The 17,832-nt window shown below is 38.9% G+C and overlaps 1 protein-coding gene across 5 annotated transcripts in view; it reads left to right on the top strand.

The window, feature by feature from the left end:
- UEVLD (UEV and lactate/malate dehyrogenase domains) overlaps nt 1–17,832 on the top strand; it is a 56,532-nt gene that overhangs the window by 22,628 nt on the left and 16,072 nt on the right. For all 5 annotated transcript variants that reach the window (XM_027532182.1, XM_027532184.1, XM_027532179.1 and 2 more), the window contains 4 exons: nt 4,314–4,449; nt 5,153–5,271; nt 9,662–9,764; nt 17,013–17,183. In XM_027532182.1, coding sequence (XP_027387983.1) covers nt 4,314–4,449; nt 5,153–5,271; nt 9,662–9,764; nt 17,013–17,183 — 529 coding nt within the window. The remainder of the gene's footprint in view (nt 1–4,313; nt 4,450–5,152; nt 5,272–9,661; nt 9,765–17,012; nt 17,184–17,832) is intronic.

Genomic DNA, 17,832 nt, shown 5'->3' with positions numbered 1-17,832 from the left:
TTTCCCAGCATCAGGGTCTTTTCCAATGAGTCAGTTCTTTGCATCAGGTGGCCAAAGTATTGGAGGTTCAGCTTCAACATCAGTCCTTCCAATGAATATTCAGGACTGATTTCCTTTAGGATGGACTTGGATCTCCTTGCAGTCCAAGTGACTTTCAAGAGTCTTCTCCAACACCACAGTTCAGAAGCATCAATTCTTGGCACTCAGCTTTCTTTATGGTCCAACTCTCACATCCATACATGGCTACTGGAAAAACCATAGCCTTGACTAGATGGACCTTTGTTGGCAAAGTAATGTCTCTGCTTTTTAATATGCTGTCTAGGTTGGTCATAGCTTTTCTTCCAAGCAGCAAGCGTCTTTTAATTTCTTGGCTGCAATCACCATCTGGAGTGATTTGGGAGCCCCCCAAAATAAAGTCTCTCACTGTTTCCATTGTTTCCCCATCTATTTGCCATGAAGTGATGGGACCAGATGCCATGATATTAGTTTTCTGAATGTTGAGTTTTAGGCCAGCTTTTTCTCTCTTCTCTTTTACATTCATCAAGAGGCTCTTTAGTTCTTCTTTACTTTCTGCCATAAGGGTGGTGTCATCTGTGTATCTGAGGTTATTGATATTTCTCCCGGTAATCTTGGTTCCAGATTCTGCTTCATCCAGCCTGGCATTTCTCATGATGTACTCTGCATATAAGTTAAATAAGCAGGGTGACAATATACAGCCTTGATTTGGAACCAGTCTGTTTTTCCATGTCCAGTTGTAACTTGCCTCTTGACCTGCATACAGACTTCTCTGGAGGTAGGTAAGGTGGTCTGGTATTCCCATCTCTTTAAGAATTTTTCAGTTTGTTTTGATCCACACAATCAAAGGTTTTGGCCTAGTCAATAAAGCAGAAATAGATGTTTTCCCGGAACTCTCTTGCTTTTTTGATGATCCAACGGATGTTGGCAATCTGATCCCTGGTTCCTCTGCCTTTTCTAAATCCAGCTTGAATGTCTGGAAGTTCTCGTTTTATGTACTGTTGAAGCCTGGCTTGGAGAATTTTGAACATTACTTTGCTAGTGTGTGAGATGAGTGCAGTTATGGGGTAGTTTGAGCATTCTCTGGCATTGCCTTTCTTTGGGATTGGAATGAAAACTGACCTTTTCCAGTCCTGTGGCCACTGCTGAGTTTTCCAAATTTCTGGCATATTGAGTGCAGTACTTCCACAGCATCATCTTTTAGGATTTGAAATAGCTCAACTGGAATTGCATCACCTCCACTAGCTTTGTTCGTAGTGATGCTTCCTAAGGCCCATTTGACTTTGCATTCCAGGTTGTCTGGCTGGCTCTAGGTGAGTGATCACACCATCGTGGTATTGTGGGTCATGAAGATCTTTTTTGTACAGTTCTGTGTATTCTTGCCCCCTCTTCTTAATATCTTCTGCTTCTGTTAGGTCCATACCATTTCTGTCCTTTATTGTGCCCATCTTTGCATGAAATATTCTCTTGTTATCTCTCATTTTCTTGAAGAGATAGTCTTTCTTATGTCTAGTTTTTCCCATTCTATTTTTTTCCTTTATTTCTTTGCATTGATCATTGAGGAAGGCTTTCTTATCTCTTCTTGCTATTCTTTGGAACTCTGAATTCAGATGCTTATATCTTTCCTTTGCCTTTGGCTTCTCTTCTTGCTATTCTTTGGAACTCTGAATTCAGATGCTTATATCTTTCCTTTGCCTTTGGCTTCTCTTCTTTTCTCAGCTATTTGTAAGGCCTCCTCAGAGAACCATTTTGCCTTTTGTGTTTCTTTTTCTTGGGGATGGTCTTGATAATTGCCTCCTGTGCAGTGTCATGAACCCCCATCCATTTCTTCAGGCACTCTGTCTATTAGATCTAATTCCTTGAATCTATTTGTCACTTCCACTGTATAATCGTAAGGGATATGATTGAGGTCATACCTGAATGGTCTAGTGGTTTTCCCTAGGGCATGATAAAAATTTGTTAGTTGGAAGAACAAAATTGATGTCTTAACCTTAATGCTTAGTTTTTTGGTTACTTGAGAAATTGGAATCTTATCATGTATTTATTTATCATGTATGTTTCTTCATTTTTGAATTGCCTATCTCCTTCATCCATTTTTACTCTTTTAAACAAAAAACTTTTTTTTTTTTTTACATCTGTGCCCTGTTGTGTGAACTTATCTTCCCTATTTCATCTTTCTGGTTTACTTTGGCATCTCTTCTCATAGTTTGTTTAATAAATACTCAGAGGTAGTTCTAAAATCTAGTCAAAGTTGTGCTTGGTTTCAGTTCAGACAGTGTTAATTTCACTTTACTCTTCTGAACCTCTTTATTATAAGCCAAAACTAGTCTTACATTATTTAAATGGCCCTATTTAGAAGAGTTACATTTAGGGGGAATGGAGGGATAAATTAGGGGTTTGGGATGAACAGATACACACTACTATATATAAAATACATAGAGACTTCCCTGGTGGTCCAGTGGTTAAGACTCTGCGCTTCCAATGCAGGGTCAGGGAATTAAGATCCTACATGTAGTGCTGTGTGGCCAAAAAATAAAAATAGGTTAAAAAGATCTACGGGATAGCACAGAGAACTATATTCAATATCCTTTTTTTAATGTTTATTTATTTATTCATTTTTGGCCGTGCTGGGTCTTTCTTAATATAGCGGTACTCTCTAGCTGCAGGGCCCGAGCTTCTCGTTGCGGCGCCTTCTCCTGGTGCGCACGCAGCACAGGCGCGAGAGCGCATGGACTTCGGTAGTTGTGTCACGTGGCTAGTACTTGCAGCTCCCGGGCTCTAGAGCACAGGCTTAATAGTGGTAACGCATGTGCTCAGTTGCTCCATGGCATGTGGGGTGTTAGCAGATCAGGGCTCGAATCTGTGTCTCCTGCATCGGCAGGCAGATTCTTTACCACTGAGCCACCAGGAAAGCCCTATATTTCAATATCTTGTAATAAGCTATAATGAAAGGCATCTGGAAGAGACTAGATAGATAGATATACTTATGTCTATAATCTATCTGTATATCTATATCTGATTCACTCTGCTGTATACCTGAAACTACCACCACATTGTAAATCAGCTATATTTCACTTCAAAAAAGTATGAGTTATGATTTAAAAAGTACTGCATTAAGTCCCACATGCAGTTTAAATTGTATAGTATTAATATGATTGTATAGTGTTTTGGAGCTAGAAGGAATCTGGAGGTCACTTAGGCTAAGGATTGCAGACATTTTCCCCAAGAGAGTCAGTGTGCAGCAGTAGGCCTACGGAATTTTGTTTGAACAGCAAAGAGGTTTTGTTTTGCTTTGTTTTGTTATGTTCTTAATATAAATTTAAGTGACTGTACATGTACTCTTTCCAATTTGCCACAGTGACCATCTCCCCAAATTTTCTTACACTTGACAACTTCACATATTATATTATCTGCTTGGTCTTTAAAAGTATTTAAGTGTTTTTATTCTAATGGCTTCTTTGTCTTTATAAAGAGTGAAACTCAGATTGAAGAATTAAGCAATTTTTAAAATGAGCAAACCACTTTAAGTATTCCTTATAATAATAATAAACATATATTTTACACTCAAAACATAATTTGCATACATTAGCTCATTTGTTTCTCATATTTATTGGAATTTATTATTCACATTATATTACTAATAATACTGAAGCTCAGAGAGGTTAAGTGCATTTCATTAAGGTTGTTTTACCAGTTCAAATAAGCAGTAATGGATTAGATAAGTATTTTATGAGCAGTAATTTTCTTATTTGATAGTGGCTGTATAGGACAGTGTTTTGTTTTTTCATTTGGGAAATATATGCTAAAGTATTTGGGGTGAAGGCGTGTTGTATCTTCAGTTTATTCTCAGTTGGTTCAGAAAATAGAGGAAAAGGCACTGAGAAAGCACATGAGATAAAATGTTAAAATTTGAGCAATCTGAGTAGAGAACATATGAAAATTCTTTGTACTATTCTTTTGCCAGCTTTTCTGTAAATCTGCAGTTATTTAAAAATAAAAAAATTTTAGAAAGGCAGATAGACAAGACTGTTCCCACATACAGGTACTCTACTACTAAACACATTTATACTGTTGTTGCAATTTTTGGAGATGTTTTAACACTTCTCCCTGTATTTTTTAATTTAAAAGAATTAAGTTTTCCAGTTAAAAGTACTATGTAATTTTTGTATGGGTTTGTATGGGTTTTCAAAAAATGAGAGCATTAATATTCTTTCGGCTACTCTGACAGTGTATAGATTAATAAGGTAGTATTCCTTAGCAAAATTTCTGCATAACTTTTCCCTTTGTGTATTCTGTAGCCTAAATCTGTCATTGTTGGATTAATTAAAGAAATGATTGCCAAATTTCAAGACGAACTTCCCCTGTGTTCTCTTTCATCATCTGACGAGGCACGGCAGGTAGACTTGCTAGCCTATATTGCAAAAATCACTGAAGGTTTGTATTTCTGTTAATAATAGCGTTATGAGTTTACAGTTTCTCACTAATATCCTTTATTCTCTGCTATTTGATTTCTGTAAATACATACATACTTGTGTATATACATAATTGTGTTGGATCAAAAAATTCCTATATATTTATCATAAGGTTTACCATATACTTCCAATGAATATGGCTTCTTAAAATGTAAAAGATTACTTTTATTCTGACAGATAAAATAGTTTGTTTTGTTCAAAACCACTTGATATATATTAATGATCCCAAACCTTTTTCATTATATGTGTACGTAGCTTTTTGCCTCGTTCAGTATATTGGACCAGAGAATCTGTGATTCTCATTGTTTTTCATTGAAGACAAAGGAAAATAACCATGCTTGCAACAATTTAGTAAGTTTTAAACATTTTTTTGCATTGTAGACTAGAGCAGGAAGAGTCACAATGTTTTTCAAAATTAGGAAATCTTATTTTTTTCAAGCTTAGAAAGACCTTTTCTTTTTAAAGTGGTAGCCTCTGCGTAAAGTATTTAATATGAGATTCCTGTCTTCCTTGCGTTTCATTTGTTCAAAAATATTTTTGAATGCCTGTATGGAATGCCTAGTACCATCTTTTCTGTCCAAGTTATTAAAGTTTGGGTTTTTTTTAAATGCTAAAAAGACTTTTGATATTATTTTTAAATTATGATAATCTGCTTTTCTTTTTAGGTGTCTCAGATATAAATTCAAAGAACTGGGCAAATCGTGAGAATAAAACAGTCAATAAAATTACCGTGGTTGGAGGTGGAGAACTGGGAATTGCCTGCACACTAGCAATTTCAGCCAAAGTACGTAAGCATAGTGGTTATAAATACACGTCATATTGCTACACTTTTAGGCAGTTTCTGTTTTAACACACAAGAAATAATAGCTTCATTTTGTCATGTGGGAAAACCTCATTTTGCCTTAAAATATATTTAGTAAGTTGACAAAAAAACAGCTGAAAGCTCTCATTAGTAATGTTGTTTCATAATTAGTAGTTAGACGTGGACTAGGCTTTGAAAACCTGGTTTGAACAATGGGCTCATCATCCTAATCCAAGGGAACCTCAGGTTGACACTCATCTGACTTAGTCACAAATGCTTTTGTGTTTTCTGAGTCATGCTGCTTTAATTAAACTCTATTTAATATAATACTTAATTTAGCTCTTTCCAACGTTAACATTTTCTTAAATTGCCTTTTCTTGAAAGTGTAATTACTCCACTTTCTTTTAGGATCATAGTTCCTGATTTGATATTTTACAGTGGTCTGAAATTTGTCTATTTTTTCATCAATCCTTTTTTACTGGATCTTTTCTATATAAATTATGTTTAGAAAGGCTTAAATCTCCCTCCAGGGAAGTTGAAAAGACCCTCCCCAGCCCAGTATCCCCAGTGTCGTGGTAATAGCATGTCTGTGGCATTTGAGCAATGTAGCCCAAAATAGACTGGCTCTCCCTTGATATATTTGTTTGGTAGCTGGTGTTTGAGTTTCTGTTCTATTAAAATTTGATTGATTGACATGTAAATTCGTCTCTTTCTATTTAAGATTCACTTATGTCTTGGAGGTAGGTTCTACTTAAGCAAAGAGTGAAATTGTATCCAGGGCGCTAGAAGATTTTAAAAGCTGACTATTCAGGACAATATATGCTAACTTGTAGCACATTATAGTTTCATTTCCTCCATCCTCCATTTGAATGCACTCCTCTTCTTAATTGGAATTTGAAATGTTTGCAGATCTTTTGTTACTAAATAAAGTATTTCTATAAACATTGCCTTAGAAGTTGCTTATTTTCTTGTCTGAATTTTCTTTTAGGTGTACAGAATCTCAGAAGTAGTACTGTGAATCAGAGGGCATGAATAGTTCTTATGGCACTTACTATATATTGCTAGATTGCTCTTCAGACAGGCAGAAGTAATTTATGCTGCTAATAACAATGTACACATCAACCTCATTTCGGTATCCCTAACAGTACTGAGTTTTATTGATTTTACTTGCTTTTGCTAAGTGTTGGAAAAGGCAGTGGCACCCTACTCCAGTACTCTTGCCTGGAAAATCCCATGGACGAAGGAGCCTGGTGGGCTGCAGTCCATGGGGTCTCTAAGAGTCGGACACGATTAAGCGACTTCACTTTCACGCATTGGAGAAGGAAATGGCAACCCACTCCAGCGTTCTTGCCTGGAGAATCCCAGGGATGGGGGAGCCTGGTGGGCTGCCGTCTATGGGGTCGCACAGAGTTGGACATGACTGAGGCGAGTTAGCAGCAGCGACAACAGTACTGAGTTGAGTACTGTTTTATTGATTTTATTTGCATTTGGTAAGTGTTTAAGAGTTTTATCGATTTTATTTGCATTTGGTAAGTGTAGTAAGTGGGCTTCTCTGGTAGCTCAGCTGATAAAGAATCCTCCTGCAATGCAGGAGACTCTGGTTTGATTCCTGGGTCAGGAAGATCCCCTGGAGAAGGGATAGGCTACCCTATTCTTGGGCTTACCTGGTGGCTCAGATGGTAAAGAATCCACCTGCAATGCGAGAGACCTGGGTCCGATCCCTGGATGGGGAAGATCCCTGGAGGAGGGCATGGCAACCCACTCTAGTATTCTTGCCTGGAGAATCCCCATGGACAGAGGAGCCTGGCAGGCTGCAGTCCATGGGATTGCAAAGAACTGGACATGACTGAGCGACTCAGGACAGCACAGCACAGCACAAGAAGGCCCCTTAAAGTCATATTAAATGGTTAGAAGTCTCACTGTCCGTATTTGTCTGTGAACTGTCTAGATGGAAAGTTTTTTTCTGTTTTTCCTGTTAAACATTAGTATTCTGAGGAATTCCCTGGCATGCCAGTGGTTAAGACTCTGCACTTCCAATGCAGAGGTACGAGTTTGATCCTTGGTTGGGGAACAAAGATCCCACATGCCCATGCGGCCCAAAAAAAGCAAAACAGAAGGAATAAAAGTTAATATTTTGATACGAGGTACAGTATTCAAATAGTGCAACAATATTCCACTAGTGCAGTAGTAGTCATAATAATGGCAGTCGTTGTAATGATGGTCACAGCAATAACTCACCTTTACTAAATGTTTGCTAGGTACCAGGCACTCATCTAAACACTTGATTCATTTTTGCAACAACCTTATGGCTTAGGTACTGTCATTACTGTCGTTTGACAAGTGGAGAAACCAGGGCATAGGGAGGTTACCCAATTTGCCCCAAATCATACTGTTAATAAAAGGAGCCAGGGTTTGAGACTGGCATTCTGTTTATGGATCCTGTATTCTAGATCCTTACTACCCAATGTGTGGCATTGGCATCATCTGAGATCTTATTAGAAATGCCTAATCTCAGGCCCTGTTCCAGATCTGCAGTTTAAAAGTATCCCTCATGATCAGTGTGCTTCACTGATGTATTAAATGATGACCTCTTACTTAAAGGTTGAGAAGCTCTAAGTTAGGAGAGATGCCCAGGTCCTTTACTTTTTGGAAAAAGAACTCTCACAAAGGTAAATTGACTCTCAGGAGTTTCTGTGCCGTCATGAACAGTCAGCCCACCATGGCTCCCAGGGAGCTGTCTACTGCATGTGGAGTAGTTTCCATGAGATCTCTGGGAGAGAAAACTGCATGATAATTGGTTCTGTTTTAGCTCTATGTCTATTATCTGTTTTCTTTAGAGAAACTTGGCATTAATGTTGACTTTCATGCTAGAAATGACCAAATGGTGCTAAAATAACCAAATGCTAAATGACCAATGGTGCTAAAATAGACCAAAAAATCACTCTAGATTCTTTAGAATGGGAAGTTATGAAAACAAACTCAAAAACAACAGCAAATATATTGAGTGTACTGTGTCATCTTTATTACTCATTATCCCATCCAAAGAAACCTGCAATTTGAGACTTTCTATTTAAACCCTTTTCAGTTCAGTTCAGTTCAGTCGCTCAGTCATGTCCGACTCTTTGTGACCCCATGAATTGCAGCACGCCAGGCCTCCCTGTCCATCACCAACTCCCGGAGTTCACTCAGACTCACGTCCATCGAGTCAGTAATGCCATCCAGCCATCTCATCCTCTGTCATCCCCTTCTCCTCCTGCCCCCAATCCCTCCCAGCATCAGAGTCTTTTCCAGTGAGTCAGCTCTTCGCATGAGGTGGCCAGAGTACTGGAGTTTCAGCTTCAGCACATCATTCCCTCCAAAGAAATCCCAGATGGCTGCGATCCAAAAGTCTACAAATAATAAATGCTGGAGAGGGTGTGGAGAAAAGGGAACCCTCTTACACTGTTGGTGGGAATGCAAACTAGTACAGCCACTATGGAGAACAGTGTGGAGATTCCTTAAAAAACTGGAAATAGAACTGCCTTATGATCCAGCAATCCCACTGCTGGGCATACACACTGAGGAAACCAGAAGGGAAAGAGACACGTGTACCCCAATGTACATCGCAGCACTGTTTATAATAGCCAGGACATGGAAGCAACCTAGATGTCCATCAGCAGATGAATGGATAAGAAAGCTGTGGTACATATACACAATGGAGTATTACTCAGCCATTAAAAAGAATACATTTGAATCAATTCTAATGAGGTGGATGAAACTGGAGCCTATTATACAGAGTGAAGTAAGCCAGAAGGAAAAACACCAATACAGTATACTAACGCATATATATGGAATTTAGAAAGATGGTAACGATAACCCTGTATACGAGACAGCAAAAGAGACACTGAAAAAAAAAAAAAAAAAAGAAATCCCAGGGCTGATCTCCTTCAGAACACGGTTTTTGGTTAAGCCAAAGGATCACATCATTCAAGTGCATGATACTGCTTTCCTGCTTGCATACCCCTTTTGTTGCTGCTGTGTTACTTCCTTCATGAGAGAGTCGTAAGGCCTACGTGTGTTTTTCTGTGGGCTTCCCAGGTGGTGCAGTGGCAAGGAATCTGCCTGCCAATGCGGGAGATGCAACAGCTCAAGGTCAGGAAGATCCCCTAGAGTAGGAAATGGCAACTTGTTCCAGTATTCTTACCTGAAAAATTCCATGGACAGAGAAGCCTGGTGGGCTACAGTCCATGGCGTCACAAAGAGTTGGACACAACTGAGGACCTGAGTAGACACACACACACACACTCTTTAGCTGTCATCTCTGAATAAATTTCAACTGAGTAACTGAGCATGTTCAGTGTAATACTGTTCTTTTTCTTTTTGCACTGTCCAGGGCATTGCAGACAAACTGGTCCTTTTAGACTTCTCAGAAGGGACTAAAGGAGGGATGATGGACCTTGACATCTTCAACCTGCCTAATGTGGAGATCAGCAAAGGTCTGGCTATTCTGCTTCAAAGATTTGTGCCTTGTTCGCCTCTGTATTTGAGTCAGTTTTTCTGTACGTTATTTTAGGGCAGTTTCAGGTTCAGGGTGCTGTTGGGCAGAAGGTACAGAGGTTTTTTTCTGTGTACCTCCTGCCCTGTACATGCATAGGCTCTGCATTGTCAACGTCCCCTACCTGAGTAGTACAATTGACAGACCTCCGTGGACACATGATTATCATCTAAAGTCCATAGTTTACATTAGGATTCACTCTTGTCTGTGTATTCTATGAATGTGGACAAATCAAACATGTATTTACCATTATAGTATCAACCAGTATTTCACTGCCCTAAAAAGTCTCTGTGTTCTGCCTGGAGTCCTAGAATTTTAATGCTGAAAGCATCTTGAAGATCACTTAGTCCAAGTCCCTCAGTTTACATATTGGGGAAACTAAGATTCATATAAATTAAGGGACTTACCTTAAGTCATAGAGAGATTACAACTAATGATGTTAATAAGAGATAAGCAGATAACATTCGTATTGGTTGGAAAGATTTATTCTTGGTATCTGACTCACACCTTAGTATTAATTATTTTCTCTAAATGCTTCCTTTTTCATAATAGATTGGTTAACAACACTGTTTTTAGAGTTAGACAGATTAGGCTTTGCATACTAGTTTTGCCATTTGCCAGATTATATAACCTCTCAAAGTTCAATCTTATTATCTGTAAAATGGGAATTAATATATACCTCTTGGTATATAATGAAGTGCTATATATAGCAACTCCTTACTTGGTGGCAAGCACCAAACCCTATGTATATTACATACATTGTTAAATAGATGCAAATCTTTTGAATTAAAAAATTTTTTTAAAAATTGAATTCACATTGATTTCACTAAAAATATATTGTTAAAGTGAATTTTAACAAGAACAAAAAGAGAATTTATATCATTAACAAGTCAAATTTAAAATTTTTATTTCCTCTTTTTAACTCAAAAGATTTGCATCTATTTAACAATGTATGTAATATATTAGTATAGACACATATATATGTAGGTGAATATAAATATGATTAGGGATTAAAATTACTTTATTACCAGGGATACATCAGCAAAAAACCTGGAAGACCATTGAACTAGAGAATGTTTAGTCTCAGAAACCAGGTTATAGCTACGGTCAGTCAGGTTGTAATATGTTATAGTTGCTTAGCTTTCCTTTGCCTTTCCTTACGCAGGTCTCCAGTATTCTTAACCATATTTTCCAAGTGAAATAATGAGACATATGATTTCACACGCCTGAATGTACTAAGAACCACAGTGGATCAGAAAAGTTGAAATTGTACCTATAGGTTATAAACATTGGATATAGTAGTTGTGGCAAGTCTCTTGATCCCTGTAGGATACAATGCATTTATTTTCCTTCTCTGGAAAGAGTACAATAGTTGCCTTAATGATCCTTTTGTAGGATCCTTTGGGGAGCTGAGTATTCTCTTGTGCCTGTCCTTTCTAGGTACTGAAGTTCTTAAGGGACCTCTTAACCCTTCCAAATCTCTCCAGGAGAGACTGCTTAGTACATGGACCCTAGAGGTTATGGGGCCATTTAGGACCTGAGGAAATTGTTTCTTCCTGTGTGTCTCATTAACCATCAGTAACAATTGTTTCAGATAATTGAAATACTACAATCCTTGGAGTAGATATATAGTGTTTGGTGCTGGCCACCAAGTAAGGAGTTTTGAATGAATGAGTACTATTTTGGGGTAACTTTTATGTTCCCCTTGTTAATTTTGATTGCATAGTCCTGATAACAATTTAATTACTATTATATGAAGTGATTTAATGTTACTAACATCTCAGATATGGTCTATGATATGGAAAAGCACATTAATAATTATTGTAAGCTGCAGATGGTGATTGCAGCCATGAAATTAAAAGACGCTTACTCCTTGGAAGGAAAGTTATGACCAACCTAGATAGCATATTGAAAAGCAGAGACATTACTTTGTCAACAAAGGTCCGTCTAGTCAAGGCTATGGTTTTTCCAGTGGTCATGTATGGATGTGAGAGTTGGACTGTGAAGAAAGCTGAGTGCCGAAGAATTGATGCTTTTGAACTGTGGTGTTGGAGAAGACTTGAGAGTCCCTTGGACTGCAAGGAGATCCAACCAGTCCATTCTAAAGGAGATCAGTCCTGGGTGTTCTTTGGAAGGACTGATGCTAAAGCTGAAACTCCAATACTTTGGCCACCTCATGTGAAGAGTTGATTCATTGGAAAAGACCCTGATGCTGGAAGGGATTGGGGGCAGGAGGAGAAGGGGACGGCAGAGGATGAGATGGCTGGATGGCGTCACCGACTTGATGGACATGAGTTTGAGTGAACTCCGGGAGTTGGTGATGGACTGGGAGGCCTGGCGTGCTGCGATTCATGGTGTTGCAAAGAGTCGGACATGACTGAGAGACTGAACTGAACTGAACTGAAGCTGATTTTGACATTTTACTAGTGCCCCATCATGACAGGCATTGATGATCATCCTAGAGTTGTACTTTGCTCCATTTGGATTTTTTAAAATAGCTGCTAAAATACTTTGGAGAAGTATATACATATGTGTATATGATCCTGCAAATGTCCATACTATATATATGTAAACAAACAGTGTGTGCATAGACTAAATCTGGAGAAACACTGAGGGAACCGTTAAAAGAGTAGTTGCTTTAGGAGTCATATTGGGGAAACTGGTTCTGCACTTGATTTTGCACTTGATATTTTTATCCCTTTTTTTTCCTATTGTGCTAACATACATGTACGTAAATTTACATTAGTGACGGTCAGCACTTTCACAGTGCTGTGCAGCCATCACCACCGTCTAGTTCCAGAACATTTTCCTACCCCCGAAGGAAACCCACCATCCCTTAAGCAGTCACTCCCCTTTTTCCCCTCTGCCCAAGGCCCTGGCAGTCACCGGCCTGTTCTGTGGACCTGCCTTTAATGGAAGTACATAGCACGTGGCCTTTGTGCCTGGCCTTCTTCACTTAGCGCAGTGTTTTCAGGGTTTGTCCATATTGTAGTGTGTATCAGTGCACCCCTCCTGTTTATGGCTGAATAATGTTCCGTGGTGTGGATATGCCACATTTTATTTATCTGTTTATCAGTTGCTATACATTTGGGTTGCATCTTTTTGGTCTTGTGAGTAGTCCTGCTATGAGCATGTATGTACAAGTATTTGTTTGAACACCTCTTTTCAGTTCCTTTAGGGATGTCCCCAGAAGTGGAATTGCCAGAACATATGGCAATTCTGTGTTTAAGTTATTGATGAATTTATATTATCATTTTGAAGATCATTGTTAACAGCACATAGAGATCTAAATACTTATATTTCTTGAACAGCTTCTTAATAATACTCCATCGGATGAGTATCTTCTATTGGTAGACATTTAATTTTGTTGTTTGTTTATTTTTTGGTGATTATAAATAATGCTACAGAGAACATTGTAATGTAAAAATCTCTATGTATTTCTCTACCCAGTAGGATAAAGTAGAATTACTGGGTCAAAAGTTGTTTCTATTTATGTTAAGTAAAATTTTTCTTTAATTTTGGCTGTGCCTTGAGGCATTCAGGAAATTAGTTCCCAGACCAGGGATTCAGTGCTTACCCTCTGCAGTGGAAGCACAGAGTCCTAACCACTGGTCTACCAGGGAATTCATAAAAGGTGTTTTTTAAAATATATATTTTTGAGTTGTACTAATTTATACTCTCACCAGCAGTATAAGAAGGTTCCTGTTTCCTTCTTGCTGATTTCTTTTATATTAAACAGAGCTAATAGAATAATTATCCTATGATATTATTTTGATTATGTTATTTCCTGGCTGATGACACTATTATGTTGGTCTCTTATCTCTTAATAATAATTACAGATGCCATGTTTTTTCAGGGAATCAGCAATATATTCTAGCTAATTTACATGTATTCATATCCCATTACTGCTCTTACTTTATTTTATAGTTTGCTCAGATTGTGGCTTTAGTCACACAGTAAGCAGCTGAGCTGGCATTTCAAATGAGTTTGTTACCAATTTCTTATGATTCACTCCAGAAATAAATAGTCTCTGGATACATAAGCAAAATGTGTGTATGGGTATGTCTGTGCCTAGAGAAAAAAATGTTCAGTAGTTGAATATTCGGAGAAGGCAATGGTACCCCACTCCAGTACTCTTGCCTGGAAAATCCCATGGGTGGAGAAGCCTGGTAGGCTGCAGTCCATGGGGTCGCTAAGAGTCTGACACGACTGAGCGACTTCACTTTCACTTTTCACTTTCATGCATTGGAGAAGGAAATGGCAACCCACTCCAGTGTTCTTGCCTGGAGAATCCCAGGGACGGGGGAGCCTGGTGGGCTGCCGTCTGTGGGATCACACAGAGTCAGACACGACTGAAGTGACTTAGCAGCAGCAGTTGAATATTATAAATTGTTGCTGACGACATAGGGAACAAAGTAAAATTTGCTCAATAGTCAGCAGGTTATAGGTTGATCTCTTGTGTGAGAATCACCTGTGTGGTTTTTAAACTTACAGAAGCCTGGTGTCCACCCCAGGCCTATGGAGAGAGTAAAAGGCTTTGAAGCAGGAAGCCTTTCTTGCATTTGTACTGCTCTGTTTACTTCTGAGTCATCCTTGAGGGTGAGGGCATTTCCATCATTCGAAGTAGAGGAAGCTACAGGAGGAAAAGAAAAGAAAAGAAAAATCTTGGCAAGATCGGTTGGGGCCTGTCTTGGTTGTAGAGTCATAGTTCAACCGTTCACTGATATTTAATACTATGGACAAGCTCCCTCGACCTTCCAGATATCAATTTCCTTCCATTTTATGAGAGTATAGGACTGAGTTTCAAAATATAGCATAATGTTTATCAGCACCCTGAAGCCAGATTGCCTGGGCTTGAATTCTGACTCTGCTATTTACTAGCTCTATAACTTTGAGCAAGTTAACTAAACTTCTCTATGCCTCAGACTCCTCACCTGTAAAATGGGGATGATATGGACCCCAGAGTGTGTTGTGGATTACATTAAGTGAGTACGTACATGTCAAGGTCTTAAAACAGTACCTGGCACATAGAAGTGGTATTGAAGTGTTAACTATATACCTTTCACTTCTAATGTCTTCCAGTACTGAGATTTAGACTCATCACCAGGTTTTTCGTATGAGCATTAGAACATAGGAATTAAGAATACTCATGAACAGACATAATTAAAATCTAGGACTTCAGTTTTTGGATCTCTACCCCCACAATTGTGTCAGAATATCAACTGAAATTGGATAATGCATCTCACAGACACATAGCACACAGGTTCCCTTCTGCAACTTGTTTAGAAAAATGGCCTTAAGAGGCTTAATTAAGACTGTAAACTCTGGAATCTACTCATTGTCTCACTAGGATGCTAATAAAGATTTATACATGTTGACTGAACTGGTATCTCTCTATTACTTTATTATTTTTCTGCTGTTACTGATGCTGATAATTCTGGCCACTGTTTTGACATGCAGTTACTGCAAGACAATGCTTCCCTGGTGGCTCAGACAGTAAAGTGCTGCCTGCAATGCGGGAGACCTGGGTTTGATCCCTGGGTCGAGAAGATCCCCTGGAGAAGGAAATGGCAACCCACTCCAGTACACTTGCCTGGGAAACCCCATGGACAGAGGAGCCTGGTAGGCTACAGTCCATGGGCTTATAAAGAGTTGGACATGACTGAGCGACTTCAGTCTCAGTTTACTGCAAGACATACTGTGTTGTAGAGAGTAATGCAGTTGTGAAATAGCTTAAGTGTGCTTAAGGGTCAGAGGCATGAATTTTGAACAGCTTTTTCTACGTTATAACAGTTGCTTATATGTAAGTCCCATTCAGTTCAGTTCAATTCAGTTCAGTTGCTCAGTCGTGTCCAACTCTTTGCGACCCCATGAATTGGAGCACGCCAGGCCTCCTTGTCCATCACCAACTCCTGGAGTTCACTCAAACTCAGTCGATCGAGTCGGCAATGCCATCCAGCCATCTCATCCTCTGTTGTCCCCTTCTCCTCCTGCCCCCAATCCTTCCCACCATCAGAGTCTTTTCCAGTGAGTCAACTCTTCACATGAGGTGGCCAAAGTACTGGAGTTTCAGCTTTAGCATCATTCCCTCCAAAGAAATCCCAGGGCTGATCTCCTTCAGAATGGCCTGGTTGGATCTCCTTGCAGTCCAAGGGACTCTCAAGAGTCTTCTCCAACACCACTGTTCAAAAGCATCAATTCTTCGGCACTCAGCTTTCTTCACAGTCCAACTCTCACATCCATACATGACCACTGGAAAAACCATAGCCTTGACTAGACGGACCTTTGTTGGCAAAGTAATGTCTCTGCTTTTCAATATGCTATCTAGGTTGGTCATAACTTTCCTTCCAAGGAGTAAGCGTCTTTTAATTTCATGGCTGCAGTCACCATCTGCAGTGGTTTTGGAGCCCAAAAAAATAAAGTCTGACACTGTTTCCACTGTTTCTCCATGTATTTCCCCTGAAGTGGTGAGGCCAGATGCCATGATCTTCGTTTTCTGAATGTTGAGCTTTAAGCCAACTTTTTCACTCTCCTCTTTCACTTGAACCTAAAACCAAGATACTGGACTTCAGCGTAAGGAAAAGTAGAAAATGAGCCAACACTATTTAAACACTATTTAAATTAAAAATTTAATGATTTAAAGTCAAATCATTTTTTTCCTCTTTGGAGTAGAATCCTTAATAAATAAAGCAGATAGAAGCAGCACTGCACTGCTTGCAGAGGTCAAAGTAAATAGCATGAAGCTGTGCCTGCCAGCCATGTTTCTACTTTCTACTATTCCTGCATGGTCTCTGAGTCACTTTCAAGGAACTGTAGGACTCCTAAACTTAAGGTTAAAAATCAGTGATGTAAGTGATTATAGGTGCATTCTGCCTATAGCATATATTTATTTTTTCTAAAAAAAATTGTGAATTATATAAAAACCCAAATCCCTCCCTGCTTGTAAAGTCTGGATCCTGTAATTTATTTTATCTTTTCTGCTCTTTCCTCCCTTGGGATACACTGTTGCTTCTAATTCTCTTTCTGGAGCAGATCTCAGCATTTTGTATCCTTCCTATGGAGACAGGGTTGATCTGGAGGCAACTGCTAAAAGCTGTGTAATTGTAGAAAAGAAAAACCTGATCATCATGAACAAGAACTTGGTTAAAACCTTTATCTTGAGCTCAGACTGTTTCTTTTTATTCATTAGATTTGTCTGCCTCTGCTCATTCCAAGGTGGTGATCTTCACAGTCAACTCTCTGGGTAGTTCTCAGTCCTACCTCGATGTGGTGCAGAGCAATGTGGACATGTTCAGAGCCCTTGTCCCAGCTCTGGGACATTATAGTCAGCACGCCATCCTGCTCGTTGCATCTCAACCAGGTATAAAGTTTTATTCTAAATGAATTTGATGGCCCAGTTCCTCAGTAGAATTGCCATTTCTGATAAAAGTCATAAAACGGGGTTGTAAAGGGACAGCTGGAGTCTTCAGTTAAATTGCTCTTTCGATGAACAAGGCAGTGCTTTCCACATCCTGTCAGCCAGTCACTACTACTGACTGGAGTAACTAGAAGGTTACAACTTACAATTTTTTATGCAGTACTACTTTTAATATATTCCAGGTTGTTAGCCATGCCTTTCTCAGTGAGAACACAGTTAAACGCCCAAGAGAAAGATGCAATATCTTATAGGAAGGGTCTTTTGTTAACTCTGAAGTGTCATAAGATGCTAGTGAGCACACCAGAGTGGATTTTTAACATTAAAATTTTTATTTTAAATTGTTTCTCAAATTACTTGAGAAACTTTTTCAAAGGATTAGATGGTACTAGACTCAAATGGGTGAACAGATTTTTTTTTTTTTTTTTTTTTAATGTTCCCACTAGAGGAGTATGATAGGCATTTCACTTGTTTTCTTACAGTAATTGATTGAAAGATGTTGGTTTTAAATTCCTGACACCTTTTTGGCACAGAATAAAAAAATGGTTGTGTTTTTGTTGATAATGCTGTACCACATGGTCGTGGTGTATGAACC

The sequence above is a fragment of the Bos indicus x Bos taurus genome, chromosome 29, assembly GCF_003369695.1.
Source record: "Bos indicus x Bos taurus breed Angus x Brahman F1 hybrid chromosome 29, Bos_hybrid_MaternalHap_v2.0, whole genome shotgun sequence".
NCBI lineage: Eukaryota > Metazoa > Chordata > Mammalia > Artiodactyla > Bovidae > Bos > Bos indicus x Bos taurus.
The sequence above is the reverse complement of the archived record's forward strand: the minus strand, read 5'-3'. Positions and strand labels throughout refer to the sequence as shown.